The sequence below is a fragment of the Balaenoptera musculus genome, chromosome 3, assembly GCF_009873245.2.
Source record: "Balaenoptera musculus isolate JJ_BM4_2016_0621 chromosome 3, mBalMus1.pri.v3, whole genome shotgun sequence".
Classification (NCBI taxonomy): domain Eukaryota; kingdom Metazoa; phylum Chordata; class Mammalia; order Artiodactyla; family Balaenopteridae; genus Balaenoptera; species Balaenoptera musculus.
In genome coordinates, this window is record NC_045787.1 from 43,134,393 (window position 1) to 43,158,705 (window position 24,313).

Sequence of the window (24,313 nt, forward strand, 5' to 3'; positions counted from 1 at the left end):
ATGCCATAAAGCTTTACTATTATTTTAAAGTTTCCATTTTCTTGATTCAGTGCTACCCTAATTGTTGTAAACCTTTGACTTTTTCAGAGGTCTGATAAAGTTGGTTCTGACAGATTTTGCTTGATTTTTTGGTGTTTGTGTGGAGGGGTAGGCTCTTGGAGTTCTGTATTTCACCATTTGTGTTGATGTCCTTCCCATATATTTTCTCATTTTTAATGCTCAAATTGTCCCTGATTTGACCAATGGGAGCTCACTCAAGCTGGTTTCTGTGTCCTTTTGATATTTCCCAGTCGTTATTTGGACACTTCTTTGGTTTTTGCCACAACAAAATATTCCAGACTGACTTTGTCATCTTTTCCTAGCCCTGGAATCAGCTGTTCATTTCTCAAAAAAGCCCTGGTTTCTTTCATTGGAAAATGGTTTTTGGAAGACAAGACCTGGATGTTAAGTATGCTTGTTGCTATTGGAGTGTCACTATGCTCAGGCCTGGCCCGTTCAGTGCTCAGAGCTGGGGAAGAGGAGGGATACACACACACACACACACACACACACACACACACACACACACACACACACACACACACACACACACACACACACACACACACACACACACACACACACACACACACACACACACACACACCACACACCCAGAAAATATTTATCTTTATGATATATATGAATATTAGTATTTTATTAATATGTGACTTGTGTTAATCATACAACACATCATTCACTCTAGTTTTCATCCTTTCCATTATTAGTTCCCGTCTTCTTCAACAGTATGAAACTTATTAGCTTTCATCATTCTAAATATATTTATTTGATCGTTCTCCTTGTATATAACCAATTTTTTATTGTAGCCCCAGCTGCCACTTCCATGTGGATACCCTTCTCTCCCTGCTTAGTCTTATAACTCCTTATTCTAGCTGCTTCCTTTCTGCTGCATGGATGCCTTCCTCTTTTTGGGCTCACTGCCCCATCCCTGGTTGTCCCTTCTTCATGGATGTCCTTTGTTGCCCTGCTTTGATGCTGACATCCTGTGCTGGGCCAGTTTCATGTGTTGATACCCTCTCATCCCTACTCTGGCTCTAACACTTAGTTTTAGACCCTTGGCTCCTTTGCTCTGCCCTGTATAATGGCTTTAGGCCTGAATTGGGAAGAAGACTACTTTTTAAAGGAAATCTGTTAATGTATTAAACTAAGCTTACTAAAGGAGTATTCCACAGGTTTACTATTAAGAGAACTAAAGATGACTATGAATAGTGGTCTTCTGATTCTTGCCTTCCTAATGAAGGAATGTTAGCTGTTTAATGTTGGAAAAACTTAACCTTATTTAAGGGTTGTTATAAAACTATTATGGTGGTGAAGGGTACTAGTTTTTTTTCTTTTTTTTAAAATAACTTTAACAGTTTTCAGGATGAATTTTATTAGGTAAGTAAGTAGTAGTTATCTTAATTTTAATGAAGAGAGGAAACTGAGACTCAGCCTAGTAACTGGTTGAGCTGATTTGAATCCAGGCCTGTTGGACTCTGAAGCCCATGTTCTATTTTTCTTTTTCTAAAAAATATTTTATTTATTTTTGGCTGCGTCAGGTCTTAGTTGTGGCATGTGGGATCTTTTGGTGTGGCACACGGGCTCTCTAGTTCTGGTGCAGGCTCAGTAGTTGTGGTGTGTGGGCTTAGTTGCCCCGCAGCATGTGGGATCTTAGTTCCATGACCAGGGATCAAACCCGAGTCCCCTGCATTGGAAGGCAGATTCTTAACCACTGGACCACCAGGGAAGTCCCCCCATGTTCTTTTTTTTAACGATGATCTGTATTCTGCCTTTAGTTAGAATGCTTTAGCTATTGGTTGATTTGGGTGTTTCTGATAGGCTTCGTGACTTTTAAAGCTTATTTATCTGAAATATAAACCGTTATAAAGATGTAAGTTTGATGCTCATTCTTTGGCACAAATTTTGTGGATTCAGAAGTAAAACATTACCAGAAATAGGAAAGTCCCATCTATTTGTGTATTTCTTGCCAAAGTATATTAGTTTTCAATTCAAAGAACTATATTTGGGACTTATAAGTAGTTAGTGGTCTTTCTTTTTAAAGTCAGGCATGTACACTTAGAACGTATAGAGTTTAGATTTGGGTTATTTCAGAACCAGTGTTCCCCTGGTGGATTTTTATTGTCAGTGGTGAACAAGTTGTAAATTGGGTGAGATGAGAAATTAGGATTTTCATACTGGCAACATTTTTCCCTCCCTCCCTCCCTCTTTCTCTCTCTTTCCTTCTTTCTTTCTACATTCTGAGGTATGTTAGGTTTCAACATGATGAAATTTTGGTCAGGGGGGCTGGGAAATGGACACAGTTCAGCCTATAACATACAGGGAAAGGAAGATGGAATGAAATCAGATGGCATAAAGCACAGTTAAAAGGAAATGGAGGGGGAAAGTGGCAGGGGGGGTGGTGGTGGGATGAATTGGGAGATTGGGATTGACATATGAACACTAATGTGTATAAAATAGATAACTAATAAGAACCTGCTGTATAAAAAATAAATAAAATTCAGAAATTCAAAGGAAAAAAAGAGAAAATGGATAGGGTGGAGCTTTTAAACTTTAATTTGCTTTTATATGTGTAGGGGGTAAAATTTCTTTTCTACCTTCCTAGGTTCTCTGGCTGGGGCCCTGTAAATTAGACTGAGGAAAGACAGATTAACAAGAGAAAACAAACATAAGTTTATTAGCTTGTCCTCACACCTGGCAGTGCTTAGAGATGAGTAACTCAAAGAGATGAGTAGAATTTGGGATCTCTATACCTAACTTCACAGGGAAAAAGGATACTTAATAGAAAAAGCAAATGACTTTTGAGAAAAGATAGATAACTGGGTCCTTAGGAGTTTGTGGCAATGTCTGGGTGTGGTGGTGCTGGATTTTATTTTATTTTATTTTTTGTCTCCCAAAAGGAGAAGATTAGAGTTGCTCCAGGGGACTGGATTAATAAATTCTTTTGGGAGGCTCTGCTTTGAGGTAGGTAAGAGATTTCAGGAACTCACATGCCTTCAGCTCAAAATTTTTCTCATGTCCAAGTGGCATATTTTGGGGATAGCATATCCTGATCCTTTCACACACTTGTGTAAATGTCCTAACTTAGCTAGTATTGCTCTTTACCTTTTTTCAGAACAGGAAGACCTATGCCATTGGCTGTCCATGCTTTATTCTTTAAGAACTCGATTTAAATTAGAATTCATAAGGACATTGCAGAAACAGAGACAGTAGTAGTGGTTTGCCTCCTAGGGATAAGTTTTAGAATATAACTTCTCATTTAACCATCATTTGGGATGAGACCCTGTATAAAATGAAAAAGCTTTAAATTATTGGTTATTTTATTTAGGTCCTTTGGAGTTTTTGTGAATTTTTATTTGGAACAAGCTATAAAAATAATTTTTCATTCTCATTGAGTTATTGGACCTGTAATTTTAAGAGTTTCCAACAAAAAGTTTCTAAAAAGTTGTTGGAAAAGTAACATCCTATCACAGACACGTCAAAACAGTATTTAGCTTCATGTCAAAATAGATAATAAAAATTTTTATACATCCTAAAACACTTGAGTTTTCATTTTTATTTCAGAAGACTTTAAAATATAATGTATGGTGGTGGTAGAATTAGAGCTCAAAATGTCCAGATTTTTGTGTAGTTCATTTTGATTTAGGTACAGCCTTAAAATATTGCATTTGTTTCATAAGTGTTTTATTGGTATTGGTAAATTGTATCAGGGTTTTTTTTTGTTTTTTTGGGTTTTTTTCCTTAACCTTTCTTGTAATGAACCAGTACAGTTTGGGATAGAAGTAGAATGTTTCTGTAGTATCTTGACAATTTTTAAAGTATTTTAGGAAATTGGTATGACGAATTCTGCCATGGCACTTACTTATATTTGAAAGAATTTTGAAAAAGTAAGATTAACAATGGTATTGATCATTTTGCTTTTTAAAGTTCCACTTTTGAGATTATTATGCAGTTGTAAATATGAAACATTTATTAGTAAACTTAGACATTAATGTTCAGAAAATTTGATTTCTTCATTGGCTAATATGTAAGCTCTGTATTGAAATGAGTACAGTTGCCCAGTTGGCTTCTCCCTCATTTTAAAAAACTATGAGTTTACTGTGCTTAGATTGGGCTGGCAACTTGAAATTTTTATTGATGCAATTGAGAGAGGCTTCCAAAAAGTTAAGTTTAGAATGCAAGAGCAGTGGATACCCATTGTGATGATTGTAATTTAAAAAAACCTTTTAATTATGGAAATTTTCAAACATATGTGTAAGTAGAAAGACTATACACCTACTTGTACTAACATTTATAAACATATGGACAACCTTGTTTCAGTGACACCCGTATTCAGCATTCCCTGTTGTGTTTTTTTAAAGCAAATTCCAGATGTACTGATTTAATTGCAAAGACTTCTGTGTATGTCTTTTTATGTACAGATGACCCTTGATCAGGGTGGGGGTTGGGGTGCTGTCCATCCATGCAGTTGAAAAGTCTGACTTGAAAAGTCAGATCTTTACAGTTGGCCTTCCACACGTGATGCTCCACATCTTTGGATCCAACCAACCTCAGGTTGTGAAGGGCTATAGTATGTATTTAGTGGGGAAAAAAAAAATCCATGTATAAGTGTACCCTCACAGTTCTAAACCTTGTTCTTTAAGGGGCCACTGTACCAGCATTGCACTAACAGTCATCACATCTAAAATGATTAGTAATTTCTTAAAGTCATTTAATACTCAGCTCATGTTCAAATTTTTGACTGTTTCATAATTTTCACTTTTTAAACTTGGTTGAGTAAGGATTTATGTAAGGGCCACATGTTGTATTTGATTGCTCTGCCTATGAAAGCTATTTATTTGTTGAAGAAACCAGATCATTTGACTCGAAGAGTATCGTGTGATCTGCATTTGGTGGATTACTTCCTTCATTTGTCCTTTAATTTGTTTTTCTATGTTGAATTTCCTGCAAATTGTTAGTTAAATCAGATTTCAGATTCTGTATAGGTTGGCCACAAGAATAACTTGTGCTGTGTACATAGATAGTGCTGCATGCATCCTATTGTGTCACATCAGGAGACACTTGATAACTCATCTATTTGTGATAAGACTATTGTAATTAAAAATAAGCGTCATTGAGATAGTTTATTTATAATAAAATTATCCAGTTTTAAGTGCACAATTTGATGAGTTTTAACAAGTGTATAGTTTGTATAATCATCACCACAATTAGGATAAATACTCAATTACCCTTGAAAATTTTTTCCTTCCCTTTGTAGTCATTTCCGTCCTCCCCAGGCCCTTCACCTGCACTCTGCTGATCTAGTTTCTGTCACTGTATTTTTGCCTTTTCTAGAATTTCATTATAATTGAAATCTTGTAGTGGTCAGATCATTGTAATTTTAAAGGAGGTATAAGAAGATAATTTGGGCCAGGAGCTGTATAGATCTAATGCCTTCTATTTTTATACGACAGGGACTTGCCATGAGGTGTTGAAGCCTTGTTTCGCTGAGTTGGAGAGACTGGACCTAAATGGCGCAGCATGACTTTGCTCCAGCCTGGCTTAATTTTCCTACCCCACCATCATCAACAAAGGTATTTTTCCTTGCATCTCTTTTCTTTTTGTCTTTCTGTCTGCCTCTGTTTAGTTCATGTTCTTACACAGATGTAGCTAAACTAAAGCTTAATGTTTTTGTCGTAAAATACTTTTTATATTATTTTCTAAGTTATTTTATATTTAATCTGTTGGTTTTTATTATTTAAAAAGTCAATTTTCAATATACCATCAACATACTAGACCATTTTTTTCAAAAGTTGTCTTTTGAAAGCTCTGCATTTTAAAATTCAAACCAGGTAAGTACATTGCACATTACTTTTGCATCTTACCTTTTCCTATACTATTCTTCTGATAACTTGCTTTACTTACTTTCCTATAGATAATGTTTTTAAAAAAAATCAGAAGTTTTTGAAGTCTTTTCTCATAACCGGAAGACTTCTTTTTCAAATAAATGAGACTGTGAATGGTATATTACTCAAATTTTAGGAGTTCTGAGAACTTTGCAGTGTTGTTACGTATCAGGTGACTCACTAATTTAAAAATGTTCATTTTACATAACCAAAACAGAACATGGTTTGTATAAGACTTGCTTGACATTGAAATTGTCACCCACTTACAAGGCATGCTAAGAGGGACCTTGAAATTGATTAGAATCAATCTGTCTGGCTCAATAGCTGTCTTCCACTTTGTTTTTTCCATAGTGCAAAGGAATCAAGAGGGGGTCTTGATCATCTGCTTGCCTGTTAATCAAGCTCTGCCATGCTAGGCATTCATCTAGGACCTTTTGGGGGTACAGGCAGTTCTTATAAAAGAGTTTACTAAAACAGCTCTTATAGGAACAATTTTACAATTTGGAAGGTTGTTCCCCAGTAAGGACTTGTCAAATCATAATATATTGAAAAAGCTGCATTGGAGAGAGAAAATTCTCCTAGACAGGGGAATTTTAAAGTTTGAAGATGGCTCTTAATGATCATGTGAACTGACTTTATTTTATACAGATGGTTCTCTGGAAGGTTAATTGACTGGCCTGTTTTCATGTAATTAGTGTGAGCCTAGACTAGAATCTAGGATGCATTTTCTATTCTGTAATATTTCCATAGGACTCATTTTGGAATTTCATGAAATGATTGAACATTTCATTTCATAGACATAAAATGGGATCATAGTTGTTAGGAAATGTAGACTATTACTGAGAAGCAACTGAGATCACTTCTTAGTTACAGACTCTGCCCCCTTTCCTCTTCTGTTTAGGTCTCTGGAATTTGCTTCGCTGTTGCTGCTGTTGTTTGTGTCCACCCCCCACCCCCCAGGCTGCTCTCAGTTATGCTTTTCCTGGGTTCGTTTTTTTCCAGGCCTACTTCAGAGCCTGGATACATATGAGTTTCTTGCTCCTCCCTTTATTTCCTTTTTCTCTTTAGTTCATTTTCTCTGAAATGAGTATAAGACTTGTTTTCATTTTTTTAAAATGTCTATTTATGTACTTTGCCTGTTTTATTTATTTATTTATTTATTTATTTATGGCTGCATTGGGTCTTAGTTGCTGCACGCGGGCTTTCTCTAGTTGTGGCGAGCGGGGGCTACTCTTCATTGTGGTACGTGGGCTTCTCATTGCAGTGGCTTCTCTTGTTTCAGAGCACGGGCTCCAGGCGCACGGGCTCAGTGGTTGTGGCACGTGGGGTCAGTAGTTGTGGCTCAGGGGCTCTAGAGCGCAGGCTCAGTAGTTGTGGTGCACAGGCTTAGTTGCTCCGCGGCATGTGGGATCTTCCTGGACCAGGGCTCGAACCCGTGTCCCCTGCGTTGGCAGGCGGATTCTTAACCACTGTGCCACCAGAGAAGCCCTAGAACCAGACTCTTGAATCCTTACTGCTTTCTAGAACCAGACTCTTGATCTGGATATATAGATCATGAATGAAGATGATGATTTTGAGACTTGGGATTGCCTGTTCTAAATTATCAATTATTCTAATTTATTTTAAATTATCTACAGAAAGTAGTATCAGTTTGAACTCTTAACTAGCAGTATTTGAAACTATCTCCTTAGACCTTACCCAAAGTGGTTTTGACGAACACAAACAAGTATATACTTTTAGTAATGACTTCTTATACTGTTTGTATCGCTCAAAATCACTATTCATGGATTCTCAGTTATAATTAACCTCTTGTTTTCTGCCAGAGCCCTTTTAATCTTATCCTGAATAAATAAGATAGACTTAAATTACTGTTGGGTTCTCTATTTCAACTTAGCGGGATATTTTTCTGAATTTTATTTTATTTTTTTTATACAGCAGGTTCTTATTACTTATCTGTTTTATACATATTAGTGTATATATGTCAATCCCAATCTCCCAATTCATCCCACCACCACCCCCCCTCAATTTAGTGTTAAGTCTTTTCTTTGTTATTTGAAGGGATGATAGGAGCACTTGAGTTAAGGGTAGCAGTGTTTTCAGCACTGCACCTGAGCAGTTTTCTGAGGTGTGCAGAAGTTTAGCCCCATCATGTGGTGAAATTTTAAACTGCATGTGGTTGTTTATGTCTATGAAATGGGGCATTGGCTTTTGAACTGTTGATTGGGACCCAGTAAGAAATTTTACATAATGTTTTTATATGCACATTGATATAACTAAAACAAAAGTCATATACCTGTGTTCTTCTTTCTCTTTTGGTCTTCTTTTTTATTCCAATAAAAAATGCAAATTGCTACTAATTTCATATCCTTTATAATAGGTCCTGACCTGCAGTTTGAAAAGTAACATTGTAATTATTTTCCTTCAATAACGTAAGCAGTGTCGGGTTGCATTGAAAATGTGTGCTTTAGGCTAAGAGAGGATGAGAAAATGTAGTCAGACTTGTAGTTGAGTTCATTGAAACTTTTGTTTACTACGTGGTTTCTGTTAACTTTTGATTTAGGTATTCTGGGAATCAGAAAATGGTGCTATATTTTGAAAAAGAATTCAGAAAAAGATTTAAAATGTAATAACTAGTGTTTCTTGAGTCATTACTGCATACCAATCACTGTGTAAAACACTTTATAAAGAAGGCTAACAAAAATCGTAAGAGGTAAAGTACGGTTTTCTTCCCCCCACTTACAGATGAGGAAACTGAGGTTGAGCGAGATAAGTAACCTGACCCAAAATGCTAGAATTAGGATAGGAGCCCATGTGTGCCTGACTTTAAAGATTAATCAGCTTAATAACTTTCTTTTCTTGATTATTAAGTAGACCAATTTTTAGAAGTGAAATACCAGGATGTTTTTATGCATACACCAGAATATATTTTTATCCTGGTTTGGATAAACAAATGAAATTGCTTTTTTTTTTTTTTTTTCCAAGGATAGCATCTCCAGTATATTTCTATACTTTGTACATGGGTATCTAACTCTTAAGTGGCTATGTACAGTTGACCCTTGAACAATATGGGTTTGACTTATTTGTGTCCACGTATGCGGATTTTTTTCCAATAAATATGTACTGTAGTACTGTGTGATCTGTGGATACAGAGGGCCGACTGTAAAGTTATACATGGATTTTTGACTGCACAGAGGGTCGGTACCCCAACCCCCTGCATTGTTCAGCTGTCAACTGTAATCTTCTATTGAGTGAATTTACAGAGATTAATTGGTTACTTATTAGTGGATTAAGCCACAGGAATGCCTGGGCATCTCTTGAATATATTTGTAGGGGAAATTCCTAGCAGCAGAATCAGCGAATTGGAAGATTTATACATTTTGGTAGATAGTGCCTAATTGCTCTCCAAAAAGGTTGTACCAACTTATAATCCTTATAAAAATTTTATAAGGGGGGACCAGTTTTTTCAGTTTTGGCAACACTGGATGTTTTCCCATTTTTTTCATCTTTGTGAAATTGGATGAAAAATGGCACTTCATTGTTTTGATTTGCATTATTATGGTTGAGCATATTTTTGTGTTAGGAACTGTTTTAAGAACTTGCTTATTCATGTAATTTATTTCTTAGTGATTTATTTGTAATAGCTCTTTTCATATTGAGGGGTTTGTTTGCTATATATTCTGCAGATATTTTCCTCCAGTGTGTTTGTCTTGATAATTCTAAAAGAACCATGTGGATGGTTCTAATAAAATATTTAAACATACAAAGAAGCATAAAGAATAATTAAACAAACACTTAACCATCCAAGAGTCAAATCTTAACATTTTGTCATGTTAGTTCTGTATCTCTTCTAGAAATAAACAATTGAAGTCTGCTGTATACTTCATCACAGTCCTTTTTCTGTCTTCATTTTTTCCCCAGAGGTATTCTCGATGCATGTTCTTATATTATTCCTAAGTATGTGAATATCAATAAATAGTATTGTTTTGTATGTTTAAAAACATTTATATAAACGATTATCATTTATGTCTGCACCTTGTTTTTATATTCATTATATCTTTGAGATTTTTTTCCCCCATTGATATCTGTAGATATGCTGTAATTATCTTAAAACTCTGTACAGTATTCTGTTTTGTGCCTCTATATCACATTTCATTTGTCTCATTAATTTGAGATTGTTTATGTCTTTAGGCTATTCTAGAGAGAACTGTATTGACTATTCATGTACTATCTCCTTGTATACATGGATGAGAATTCTTATATTTGTTTGTTTGTTGCGTTGGCTCTTCATTGCTGTACACGGGCTTTCCCTAGTTGCGTGGAGCGGGGGCTACTCTGTTGCAGCGCGCGGGCTTCTCTGGTGGCTTCTGTTGTTGCGGAGCATGGGCTCTAGGCACGTGGGCTTCAGTAGTTGTGACTTGCAGGCTCAGTAGTTGCGGTGCATGGGCTTAGTTGCTCCGCAGCATGTGGGATCTTCCTGGACCAGGGCTTGAACCCGTGTCCCCTGCATTGGCAGGTGGATTCTTAACCACTGTGCCACCAGGGAAGTCCTGGATAAGAATTCTTTTGGCCTCTGCTTCTCAAACATTAATGGCTATGAAAATAACCTGGGAATTTTGTTAAAATGCAGATTCTAATTTCAGTAGGTCTCTAATGGGGTCCTAGTCCTAATAGTCTTCAGAATGCTGTTGATTCTGCTTGTCTGTGGACCACACTCTGAATAGCAAGGCTCTAACCTATAGTTAAAAGAAAAATTGCTGGAATTTAGTTCTATATTGCTAAATTCCTCTTCCATGTGGTATGCTGATTTATACCCCTGTATGCTGTGCATAACTATTGTCTTTACTTTGTACTCTTGCCAAAACTTTGTCAGATTATCAGTTAACATTTTTGCCAATCTTTGTCGTGAAATGTATTTTCACTGTTTCTTGGACATTGGCTTATATTTCTTTGAATTGCTTGTTCACATTCTTTGTTATTTCTTTTGGGTTGCCTTTTGGGGGGGGATTGGTTTAGGAAGTGTGTGTGTGTGTGTGTGTGTGTGTGTGAGAGAGAGATCTTTAATGTTTTAAGTGAAGTCACATAGTTCTTTTTTTTGTCTCCCATGTATTTCACTAGATATATGTTCAAGTACTTTATAGTACTTGTTGCTATCTTAAATGCTGTTTTAAAAAGCTTTCATATTAAGTCTTTGTTGCAGATATATTGTCTCCTGTGTTAGTATTGTTTCTAGCAACCTTTAGTAGTTTTTACTCTAATGTCTTGGATTTTTTAATGTGGAAAAACGTTCATTCACAAATAATATCAGTTTTCTCTCTGCATTTTCAGTCCTCTTACTGTGTTTCTTATTCATATTTTATTGTGCTGGCTATATGTCAGGGTCTGTGAAGGGTCTGAAATTTTATCCTACTTTCAAGGTAACTGTAACAAGGTAGCCTGTTACTGTTTCATGGATGCTGGCAAAAGACGTGAGACTTCCGGGTCAGAGACAAAGAGCTTTATTTTTTATTTATTTATTTTTATTTATTTATTTTTGGTTGCATTGGGTCTTCGTTGCTGCGTGTGGGCTTTCTGTAGTTGTGGCGAGTGGGGCCTGCTCTTTGTTGTGGTGTGCGGGCTTCTTGTGGTGGCTTCTCTTGTGGAGTATGGGCACTAGGTGCGTATAGTGCCACAACTTCAGTAGTTGTGGCACACGGGCTCAGTAGTTATGGCTCGTGGGCTCTAGAGTGCAGGCTCAGTAGTTGTGGCGCACAGGCTTAGTTGCTCCGCGGCATGTGGGGTCTTCCTGGACCAGGGCTTGAACCCGTGTCCCCTGCATTGGTAGGCGTATTCTTAACCACTGCGCCACCAAGGAAGTCCCAGAGAGCTTTGTTACTCTTAGCACAACAAGCAGCACAGCATGATTGTGGCACTGGTTCTTCATGTCCCTTAAAACCTCTGGGAGTTGACATGGAGGGGGCCCAGGTGGATGCTATTCTTGCACTGCGAGGGAAATCTACCGCATTTATAAGAAACCTGCTCTTTGTCTCAGAGTAGGACGTTACCTGTTCCTCAGTGTTCTCTGCGAACATGACCCTGAGAAATGAGCCATACAAAGAGCTGTCAAAGCCTTGCATTCTTGGCATACGATAAGAACATGCAGGGATGCTCAGGGCCCATGATGGGTTGCCTGTCCCAACAGTCCACCCATCAGCCATACATGTTTTTGGCCAAACTTGAACTTTCACATGGTTGTACCACTCACTCAACTACTCTGATTAATCTGACAAACAGAGGCTAGAACCAAATCCATTTAATTTGTTTTACACAGCATTTAATGAAGGCTACTACCAGTGTCCCAAGCAGCACAGTGAGTGAGACCAGGATTTAGCCAATTGTGAATAACTTGGGGGGGGAGGCCAGTAAATGATTTATTTCAGCCAACCAGTATATGGTCTAAGACCACTCTGTTATAGCCATTAAAATCCATTCAAGGGAGGGACTTCCCTGGCAGTTCAGTGGTTAAGGTAAGACTCCACGCTTCCACTGCAGGGGGTGCAGGTTCCATCCCCAGTCAGGGAACTGAGATCCTGCGTGCTGCGCAGCGTGCACCCCCCCACCCCCCAAATCCACTCAAGGGAAACTGACTTGAGGTTTGGTGTTATTACCTACAGTTACAGGGGCAATAAGATGGGCCAAAAAGCAACACTTATCCTCAATAGAAGACATTCTGTGGCTTATCCTCCCCCGCTCCTTTTACAAACATACCACCCAAAGGGACACAGATCACTCCAGTTTGTCCAAAGGGACACAGATCACTCCAATTTGTTGTTAAACTTGATTTGGATTACTATTACACTGGTTTGGTTAAGAGACAGGGACAGTGTCATCATTAGTTGCAACCTCAGTTGCCATACATGGCATAACCTAAGACCACTTAAGTGTTAAGAGAATCATATGAATTTTTATTAGTCAGAATGAAACAGGTTGTACAGGTAGGGAATATGGAATGTCCATTGAGTACTTTGAATATTGGCCCATGGCAAGGTTATTTATCTTTTTGACAAAAAAGGTACTGTTTTTTTTTTCCTTTTCTTTTTAATTATTTATTTATTTATTTATTTTTGGCTGCGTTGGGTCTTCGTTGCTGTGCGCAGGCTTTCTCTAGTTGAGGCGAGCGGGGGCTACTTTTCGTTGCGGTGCTGAGCTTCTCTTTGTGGTGGCTTCTTGTTGCAGAGCACGGGCTCTAGGTGCTCAAGCTTCAGTAGTTATGACACATGGGGCTCAGTAGTTGTGGCTCACGGGCTCTAGAGTGCAGGCTCAGTAGTTGTGGCACATGGGCTTAGTTGCTCCATGGCATGTGGGATCTTCCCAGACCAGGGCTCGAACCCGTGTCCCCTGCATTGGCAGGTGGATTCTTAACCACTGCGCCACCAGGGAAGTCCCAAAAGAGGTACTGTTAATTGAACTGTTAGCGGTCTGGAACGCCAAATTCATAACATGGATTAAATTCAAGGGTGTTTTTTACACATTAATGTTCAGGAGCTGATGTTGACATCAGGTATAGCAGAATAGTTAAGGACTGTCCATGGCCACATTAATTTTTTTGATTTCAAAGCACATGGATGGGGATGACAAATCGACCAGTGGGTCAGAATCTTATCCCCAGCTGCTGTTGGATTCAGGCAGTAGTGCTGGTTCTAGGGGACAGGGAGAGCCTTAATTGTTCTCCTTCCTACCTGCGCCTTCTGGGGTCAAAGATGTTACTTCTCCAAGTGCTAGGGTTTTTGCTCTCCCTCTACAGCCATGAAATCAGTATGTCCCATTCCCATAGCTCCAACTTCACTTAAAACAAAACAAAACGGACACCCTTCTTGCACCCAGGTTTTTTTATCTAGAGGGACTGGACGTGACTGGAGAGGGGCATTTTAAAATGATTTTCAGAGACCCATTATAAAGGTGTCTCACCCTCACCTTGGTCCACATTGGACACTGTAGTGGGGACTTGGTGAGAAGTGTACACAAGCAAATGGTCATTGTCTGTATGTGTAGGACCATGCCAATTCAACAAGAGAATCCAGGTGGCCAAACCAGATTGTTTGAATTCCTTTTTGGTTGGCCATCAGCCTGAGGGGTGGCCTGGCCTGCAGTTGTTCTTAGGGGAAAGAAGGAAACATGTCAAGATAATCAGGGCAGAATCTTGAATTTTTAATGTAGGTCTGTATAATCTCATAACTCTCCACTTATTTCATCCTGATTATTACCCAGGAAGTGGCTAAGAGGACATGATCCTTTTTTGGCTATGCTGCATTCATTGACCAGACTGTCTTACTAAGATGTGAGAAGAGATGAGGGATGTGTTAAAATGCTTGTCAGTACTTGTAGATAGGGAATATGGAATGTTCATTGAGTACCTTGAATATTGGCTCATTTCAGGGATGACCTTTTTGACAAAAGATGTACTGTTAGTGGACTGTTAGTGGTCTGGAATATGCCAAAAACATTACATGAATTAATTTCAAGAGCCACAATAGTGTGACCAGAGTTAGCCCATCAGACTGCAGCAGTAACAGTGTAGCCTGAAAGTTTCAGTGGTAGTGAGACTCCGTTGAGAGCTCCATGAAGTAGTCAAAGGTTTGATGTAGTTCTCCTCGTGTGATATGGTCTTCTTCACAGTGAGACAAATGGACCAACTTTTGGCAGGAGTCACAAGTTGGCATGCAGTGGTGGCTTCTGCATCAGAAAGATAAAGTCCTTTATTTTGTAGTCAGTCTATGATAGTGGATGTGTTCCATGTCTGGTGTGATGATGGATCTAGGTGGTATGCCAAAGACTTGATCAGCATTGTAATTTCAGTCATTCTCAGTGCCATTCACTCTCATCAGACAACAAGCCTTACTGAATCAACATGAGTGACTCAGATTGCCTCAGCAACAGCTGCAATTTCCCACAGTGTGTGACCCTAAAGAGATGTTTTTAATCTGCTAGTCTGTAGTTTTTCAGGTGACAGACAAGATGACTAGGCCATTGGCAACAGACCAAGAGTTAGAAGAATATAAAGTGTCTTGTCCTTAAGAATATTATCTAAGGCGAGGGTCGCAGCTTTTATTTTATTCTGTTTAGCTGATTAGCACTTACCCATTTGGTTTTCCAGAGTTGTTGGGGCTGGATGGCTGCTGTGTGCACCATCATCTTTTAACTTAGTTGAAGCATCAGTGAACCAGGCTCAGGCATTTAAGGGAACTTTTCTGATTTGAGAGCCTTATCGAAACAGTGGATTGTTACAGGTGACAGGCGGGGGAATAAAGTTTACTCCAAAGCGTAGTTGCCACTTCTAGGGCTAGGCCAGCTGTGCTGTTGAACACACGATTTCCATTTAGTCAAGAGCCCTCTTGGGCTCTTTATTGGTGTACCACTTTATTGGTGAGTCCTTAGTTTGAGTTGTTTGCTTTCAATAAGAGCTCAGCATTAGGGCAAGAGCCACTTTTTCTTCTTTTTTTTCTTTTGGCTGTGCAGCTTCTGGGATCTTAGTTCTCTGACCAGGGATTGAACATTGAACCTGGGCCACGGCAGTGAAAGCCCAGAATCCTAACCACTAGGCCACCAGGGAACTCCCTGCATTCCATTTTAAAAAGGAGTGTACTTGGTGCGTGTGTCAGGCAGATGGCACTGCCGTACTGGGAAATAGCCTCTCTGAATACTCCAGAGCCGTCAAGTCTTCAGCCACATAATCTGATTTTCTTTTCTTTCCTTCTGGGAGCTGTGCTTTTTATTAGACCACTTGGAAGGGGATGGGAATCACCTGTCAACCTGTGACATTTCCTGAATGGGAGAATCTTGAGCATTTTCAGTACAAGCATGTAACATTAGCACTAACTGTAAAACACAACAGTACATTGAATTGGCCTAATAGCCCCACCTGCAAGATTGCTTTTAATTTCTCTCTCCTACTGCTGAGTTTTTTGCAAACTATCGGCCACGTTGGGGCACTGAGGTCCCTTTTCCCACTATGGGGACACAGACTAAGGAGTTTAGTACATGCATATCAGAGTTACAGTCTAAGCTTTCAGGAGATTACATGATTTCTTCAGCTTGGAATGTGGGAAAGTACAGGGTGGAGAGAAAGACTACCCCTTTGGGGATTGCATGGGTGGCTTGGAGGCTTTTGCTGTTTTGGCTTCTGAAGCCAAGATTGGTGTTGCCTTCTCTCTTGTGTGCCTCCTGGCCCCAGCAGACACTCAGGCTGGGGCCTTTCATGCCCCCATGTACCATACTGCCATGGCTTTGCCCCATACTGAAAACTTCCAGCCACTCTTGTGCTTAGTACTGTCTCCCCTCCATGGGAGTGGTTAGGATGGTATCTTGGGTACGTGTGTGCAACAGAACTAAAAGAGTTTGTCTCTTTCTTTCCTTAAGTTCTCGCACAGTTGACTTTCTTGTTAAAGCAGCTGAGTTTGATGTGGGGAAGGAAGGGATCAGGGAGTACGAAGAGCACAGAATACTTCCACTCTGCCTTTTCTTTGTCTCCAGTAGTAGCAGCAGTTCAGCCTTAACAAACTTACTTCTAACGTTTTCAGTCTTTCCAAAACTCTCTATATTCATTGCTGTTCCGCTTTGGAGACCTCTTGACTTCGGCAGCCACAGCCATATTGCCTTTCAGGTGGGACCCCATCTCATGACAGTACATCCCTTCCTTCTACTCAGAGTAGATTTGCAACAATCAGAGCACTGTATGGACACCTTGTTTCAGTCCTGCCCCTTGCCACTTGGTCGCTAAACAGTGAGGGACCCTTACTTCCACCCATCACTTGGGTGAGAGCAATTGCTGCCAGATTCTGGGGAGTCTTCTCCTATGCCCCAGTCTGGCCCAAGAGACCATACCCTTGTTTTTCTTTTTCCAGAAGGTTTTAACTCTGAGAGCGTGACATCCTCATCACCAAAACTGTTAGGGTCTGTGAAGGGCTTGGGTTTTTACCCTACTTAAAAGCCTAGCCTGTTACTGTTTCATGGATGCTGGCAGAAGACAGATAATCAAAGGCTTTACCTTTCATGCACAGAAGCAGCATGAGGATGAAGCCAGGGGCAGTAGGGGAACTTGCACCAGTTAAGTCCCACAGCAGCCATGTGGAGGGGCCCAGTTGGATGAAATGGGTATGTGCAGTGGGTTTGTATTGTAACTGAGGAACTCTACTCTTTGTCCTGGAGAGAATTGTAATATTAGTACAACCCAGAGGAATGGTCAGGGCATTAAAACAAAAAAGTTCTGGAGTTCTGATTGTGATTTTATCAGATTAATGGGTTAATATTGGGGAAAAACAGCAACCTTTATGAATCGTTGTGAGTTTTTATGTTTTTATATATTTCTAATTCTTTAAAATCATTTTTACACATTCTTCCTTTGATAAATTCTTCTTAAAACATTTGCTTTGGAGAAGAGGAGTTTGGAAATAAATCTACAGAACTTAAAATAGAACTAGCTTCATTTGCCATAATTTTCTGATGTTGAAGAAAACCTTGAGCTATTTAAATCAAATAGTGTGTGATACACAATATTACATTTTGTTATAAAAGAAGGGTACTATATTTGCTTTGATTTCCTTACAGCGGTCTTTTACCTTTAAAGTTTTTGGATGAATATAGTTGTTGAGCTCAGAATGGTGCTCTTGTTTCTCTTAGGTAGAAAAAAATAGATGAACAATGGAACTCACAAGTTACCAGTTACCAAACACATTGAAAATAACTATAAAATGTTCTTCTTAACGATTTAAAATTCTTGGAAATAAATTAAGCCAGAGTATTACTAGTTTTTCAAGTTATAGTCAAGTTTTATATGTATGTTTACCTGTATGCTTATAATCTGTTTCAGTCGTCACTGAATTTTGAAAAGCATTCTGAAAACTTTTCATGGACAGAAAATCGTTATGATGTGAATCGTCGACGACACAACTCTTCAGATGGCTTTGATTCTGGAATTGGACGTCCTAATGGAGGTAAAATTTGCTAAGGAACAGTAGAGTTTAAGAATAATTTTCTTCGCATTCTTATAAGAATGTTTTGATTGTGATTAAATCTTTAAGCATAACCGTCTTCTTTGAATTTATAATACTTTACCATTATTAAATAAAGGTAACTTTGGAAGGAAAGAAAAAAATGGATGGCGTACACATGGAAGAAATGGTACTGAAAACATAAATCATCGAGGGGGATACCATGGTGGAAGTTCCCGTTCTCGTAGCAGTATTTTCCATTCTGGAAAAAGCCAAGGCCTACATGAAAACAGCATACCTGACAGTGAAACGGGGAGGAAAGAAGACAAGAGAGAACGCAAACAATTTGAGGCTGAGGATTTTGTAAGTTTCTTATAATTTTAATACAAATGAGGTTTCTGTAAGTGCTATGTAAGCATCAAGTCTCTCTCAGATTTTATCAGTACAGCTCATTTTCTACAGAGATCACACTTGACAGGTTCAATTATTTATTTATTTATTTTTAAAATAGTTATTTATTTATTTGGCTGCACCGGGTCTAAGTTGCAGCACATGGGATCTTTAGTTGCGGCATGCAGGCTCTAGTTCCCTGACCAGGAATCGAACCCAGGCCCCCTGCATTGGGAGCTCGGAGTCCCAATCACTGGACCGCTGGGGAAGTCCCTCAATTTTTTTTTTTTTAATTTTATTTATTTATTTTATTTATGGCTGTGTTGGGTCTTCGTTTCTGTGCGAGGGCTTTCTCTAGTTGTGGCAAGCGGGGGCCACTCTTCATCACTATCGCGGCCTCTCTTGTTGCGGAGCACAGGCTCCAGACGCGCAGGCTCAGTAATTGTGGCTCACGGGCCCAGTTGCTCCGTGGCATGTGGGATCTTCCCAGACCAGGGCTCGAACCCGTGTCCCCTGCATTGGCAGGCAGATTCTCAACCACTGTGCCACCAGGGAAGCCCCCTCTCAATTATTTTTAATCCTTACATTTTGTGAGGCTTTTTGTACATAACTCTTCCCTTCCCCAGTCTTCTTCCTCCTTCCCTCCTACTTATATTCCTGTATCTCACCGTGTGGTTTTTTAAAACTTTGGATAAATTTATGTCGTTTTATTCTTCATAGCAATTTAAACAATTTCCCTTTTCTAGAGAGTAAACATCTAATAAGATTAGCTTTAGAGTACACATTCAGTGCTCAGCTCAGTTTTCTTTTTAATACCCTGAGCATCACTTTTTGAAATATAAATTTGTACTTTGCTTTGAAAATGAGCATGTTTAACTAAACATGCATTCAGTGATGCAAACCTAACAGAAGAGTTGAGGAATGGTCTGGTTTTCCTCTTCCCTGCTCTTGACCTTATGCTAAGAAAGGATGATTTCTCATATTGATGCAAAGACATTCTATTAACATTTGCTTTTTTTAAAAATTCATACTTTTTCCTCACGTAGTTGGGGATGAGGAGAATATTTAAAGACCCTTCCTTTGTTTTCTACAACTTGGAGTGAGTGTAGATAGTAACCATTTTAATTGTTAGCAGAATAAGCAGAAAGTAAGATTTATGAATAATTAGTGTTGAGTAGTAAAGAGTTCATTATATTATGTCAGATTTTTCCATATAGTTTTGAGATTACCTTTATTTATTTTTTATTTTTAAAATATTTATTTATTTGGCTGTGCCGTGTCTTAGTTGCGGCACACGGGATCTTTAGTTGTGGCATGTGGGATCTAGTTCCCTGACCAGGGATCGAACCCTGGGCCCCTGCATTGGGAGCATGGAGTCTTAGCCACTGGACCACCAGGGAAGTCCCTGAGATTACTTTTAAAAGGATTTTTTTCTTAAATGTGAGCAGTTTAAACATTTATTGTATTCTTTTTATTCCAACTTTTTTTCAGCCATCTTTAAATCCTGAGTATGAGAGAGAACCAAATCAGAATAAATCTTTAGCTGCAGGTGTATGGGGTAAGTAATTCTTGATCTATCTTTGAGGGATATATGTTATTTTTAGGTTTCACATTTGTGTTGTTTAAAATAAATAGGCTAGAATTAAACTTTCTCTTTTAAATACCTGTTTTTGATGTGCTGAGCTACAAAAAAGGTAGCACTTACCTTTTAAAAACCAAGATATTGCAGATAGGAGAAGATCTTGATTTGGATAGTTGATTTACATGTTAGTACCATTAAGTACACTCAAATACGCATTTTGAAAAAAATGGTTGTAAGTTAATGTAATGAATTAAAGTCATTTTGAGAGCAGCCTGATAATCTAACGAAACAAAAAATTTAGTTTAACTTAATCTGTAGTTTTTCAGAGTTGAAAACTTAACTGGAAAGATAAGTACTTTTAATCAATCATAGTGTGATATAAAAAAATTAATTTTTTTTACTTATGAAAATGGTTACACATAGACAGTATTAAAAAATAATTGTATAAATTTTGCCTACGGAACTAGTCTGTTTGAAATTATTTGCCTTTTTGATTGTCAGATCTTAATGAGTTTTTCTGGTAATAACTCCCTTTTCTTTAAAACTGCTGAGAGTTTAATTTGATAGCATCTTACAGAAGATTAAACTGCACTCATATAGTACAACTTAGTTAGCTTTTTAGAGATTCAAGTGAAGTTTAAAATAATGGAAAAAACTTAAAATATGAAGATTTGATATCTGAAAAATAAATTTAATTATTTGATACCAAATTCAGAGGTGATGTATCCACTTTGGAACTTGTACACATGTTCATTTGTGTTTTCTATTGAAAATCAACAACTTACCAAAACAAAAGGATTGTGGCTTATGACAGCATACTAGTCCTAACAGTAAAGGCATTATTTTAAACTTTGCCACTTCCTGTGCTGTTCTTTATTGTATTTATGGGGTGATACGCTGGAGGAATTATTTTGTTTCTTTTGATCTCCCAATTTAAGGGCTTCTTGTGGGTGGGGGTGGGGGTGGTCAGACACTTTTGTTAGAACCATGTGAATGGCATTGTTTTTTCTGTATTGCAAATTAGTATTTCTGCCACTCTCCCCAGGCCTACACGCCCAGACACACACATACCCAACCAAAAAAATCTCCCAAGCTCCTCTCTTAGGTATGTTTCCTTATTATTCAGTTTTTCTGGGAACAGCTGATTGCATAAGAATATAGAACCACCTGGAAGGTGTTAAATAAAATCTAAGAAATTAGGAATAATTTGGATTTGATTAAAATGAAAGTAAATAAAAAATCAAGAATGTTAGTGAGCATTTGTCATATAAAACTACCTATAGATACTATTGGTACTGATCCTTGGTTAATATAATAATTTTAGAAATGATTTAAAGGCAAATACATCTTTGAAAATATTGAGAATAAAATGTATTAATATAAAGATTTTGGTTCTCCTGTTTCAGGGTTGGTCTAAGGATTTTGGGCACTAGTTGAAAAGATGTTTAAAAGGAAGATGTACTCTTTACTGTGTCTTAGGTAAACTAAAAAGTGTGTCTGCATTAGAAAAAAGAAAATGGTTAATTGTGGCTTGATTAATTGTTAAATTCCCAGTACTTCCCATAGGAATACAATGAAACTTTCATTGTATCACACTTCACTAGTCCTTTCTTACTTTACCCCCTGGGTTCCCAAATATTGTTTTCCCCATTGCAACATTTAAAATAGCTATGTTCCTGAGGAAGACATGAGAGAATTTTAGGAAGGACTTCAGTAGAACTTTTCTAGTGCTACTTCCTTCCAGGTAAGTCAAAATTTAATAACGGAAATGTAATATGTATTAAAAAGCAAACACCACCAGTTTGTCCCTGAAACTGTCCTTTTGTAGATCAAAAATTGCAAGAGTCTAAACATAATATCCCAAATAAAAAATACTTTGAGTGAAAGTAGTCACGCTATTTAAACTATAGTTAAATATAAGTTTAATTCTACTTAGATCTTAATTAGCTTTATTGGAAACACCCTACAGTTTATATCTGTAACTTCTGTAGTGTTTTGATCTTAACCAGGATCACTGTTGCTTGATGCATAAGATTAATATTTACTAATTAATTTATCTCATATACCTAATGATTTAAAAGTAAACAAAAATTTAGGGCACTTCAGCGTGCCTGTGAGAATTTTAAAATAATTTACCTGGGTGACTGATTTGCGTAGTGAGAAAGAGAGAAAATGATGTGTTTGTGTGTTTGTATGCAATTTGAGACATTAGTGACTATCAAATTGATTTGTGTGTTTTTAGAAGTCCTGCTGTCTATTTGTGTTGGCGTAATATGTCAGGAACATATCACTAGCAGAGCCTAACGTTTTGTGCTTAAGATACTAAATAATGAAAAACTTCAGTCACTAGTAATTAACTTAAGCATAGTCTTGTTTCAGCTCAGCATATATATTTGTGTTTATTCCTTGAGAATTTGATGAATTTATTCCTGAGTTTTTCTCATATTTGATACAGTACTTAAGAGCATCAAGGCTCATCTTTAAGAACTTTATTCATTTTTTTAGCCTTCTAAATCAAAGCAAATTGGTGACCAGCTCTTTTTTTTTTTTTTTTTTGGCTGTGTTGGGTCTTCGTTGCTGCGCACTAGCTTTCTCTAGTTGAGTCAAGCGGGAGCAATTCTTCATTGTGGTGTGCGGGCTTCTCTAGGGGCTCATTACGGGCTCTAGGCGCACTGGCTCCAGTAGTTGTGGTGCACGGGCTCAGTAGTTGTGGCTCGTGGGGTCTAAAGCGCAGGCTCAGTAGTTGTAGTGCACGGGCTTAGCTGCTCTGTGGCATGTGGGATCTTCCCTGACCAGGGATCGAACTCATGTCCCCTGCATTGGCAGGTGGATTCTTAACCGCTGTGCTACCAGGGAAGTCCCTGGTGACCAGTTCTTAAAGGTGGGTTGTTTTCTAGAGAGAATTCTAATGGTATTAACCACTAGCAATACAGGTTGAGTGACATGATTGCACTAAATGCGTTTAGGTCATGAAACAAGTGAAGTTTTTAAAGTGACTTTGTAAAAGGATTAAGAGAAGGGAATAATCTTTATCAAATTTCTTTGTATAAAAGCATTCTGTTGGTAGATTGTTTATATATTGTTATGACTACACTTTCCTTCAATGTCTTTCTTATATGAAAACAATTGCTAACATTATAACAAGAAGAAAAGGTAATGCAACACGTGTTCAAGGTTGAGAAGGAAAAGTTAATAGTTTGATTAGACAACTTGACACAAGTAAGTTTTATTTGGTCAGAGTTACACGTAGCGTTCATTTAAGTTGTTTTTGTTTTAGAAATATATTTACTTAAGCCTACTCTTTTTTCATATGAGTAACATGGGGACCTTGTTAAAGGAAAGAATAGCATACTCCTGCTTTGACATAAATTATGTTAGTGAAACTCATTTGATTAAAACTCTCATACTACTGTAAAACAAAAGATTTGTACATTAAATAAAAAATTCAAAACCAGCAAAATTCAAACAACATTAATCCGTATAAAAATAATCTTAAAAATATTTTTCTGTTTTAAAATTAGTGTTCAACTGGATTTAATTGCTGTGGTACTGATTGTTTGCTTTTGATATTTGTATGTTTTTGTATCTTATGTGGTCAAGTTTCCTCTTCGAATTAGTGTGAAAACTTAATTAAAATACTGTTTATCATTCCCTTGGCTGTATGCTTTTATTCACACATTAAAGTTGCCTCTTATGTCAAGATGAGCAAATTAAATTATTAACTGGCTGATTAAAAAGAAAAATATATTAACTGGCATCACTGTGATGGTGAGGGAAAGGGCAGACCCCTGACTTAGTAGTGTATACTTACAAGCCTCTTAATTTTGACCATTCAGTACAGGCTTGTTATTAGTATTTTTAGTTGGAGATAGTATACATTTTGAAGTATCTGACCTAGCAATACTTTAATTTCCATTTTCTCCAGTAGTATAATATAGTGGTTAAGTGCATTGGTTTTGGAATCAGATAGGTCTGGGCCCTAATGTTAGGTCTTTTACTTATTAATTATTTAGACTTTGGGAAGATTACTTAATGTCTGAGTGAATTTTCTTGTCTGTGAAATGAGGAGGATCACTATACTAACACTAATGGAAAAAGCACTGTTAATATTAAATTGTCTACTGTGTCATATCCTTGGTCATGTCACAGGTTTTTAATACATGTTAGCTAATTATGTTCAAATCCAATAAGTGAGGGAGATTTCTGGTAGATTTATTTAATAAAAGGCAAAAAAGAATGTCCTAAGTGATAGATTGAAAAATAAAAGTAAAAACTGATTGAATCAGAATGTATATATGTATGTATAAGGCAACTATATGGAGAGTATAGTTAAAGACAGAAAAGAAGATGAGGAATTGAGATGTCAGCTCTGACTTATGTCTGGCCAGCTTACTTTGTATCAGTATTATATGTGGCAGTATTTTAATTCTAATCTT

General features: G+C 37.7%; 1 protein-coding gene across 3 annotated transcripts in view; it reads left to right on the forward strand.

Moving 5' to 3' along the window:
- Window positions 1-24,313, forward strand: part of GPBP1 (GC-rich promoter binding protein 1) — a 73,134-nt gene that overhangs the window by 28,451 nt on the left and 20,370 nt on the right. Inside the window, exons 3-7 of one of the 3 annotated variants that reach the window (XM_036846307.1) lie at window positions 5,511-5,630; window positions 17,785-17,908; window positions 18,045-18,268; window positions 19,787-19,853; window positions 20,923-20,982. In XM_036846307.1, the coding sequence (XP_036702202.1) occupies window positions 5,568-5,630; window positions 17,785-17,908; window positions 18,045-18,268; window positions 19,787-19,853; window positions 20,923-20,982 (538 nt within the window). In that variant the 5' untranslated portion in view covers window positions 5,511-5,567. Of the gene's footprint in view, window positions 1-2,957; window positions 3,022-5,510; window positions 5,631-17,784; window positions 17,909-18,044; window positions 18,269-19,786; window positions 19,854-20,922; window positions 20,983-24,313 lie in introns of all 3 variants that reach the window. The other 2 variants (XM_036846309.1, XM_036846308.1) reach the window with 2 other exon arrangements.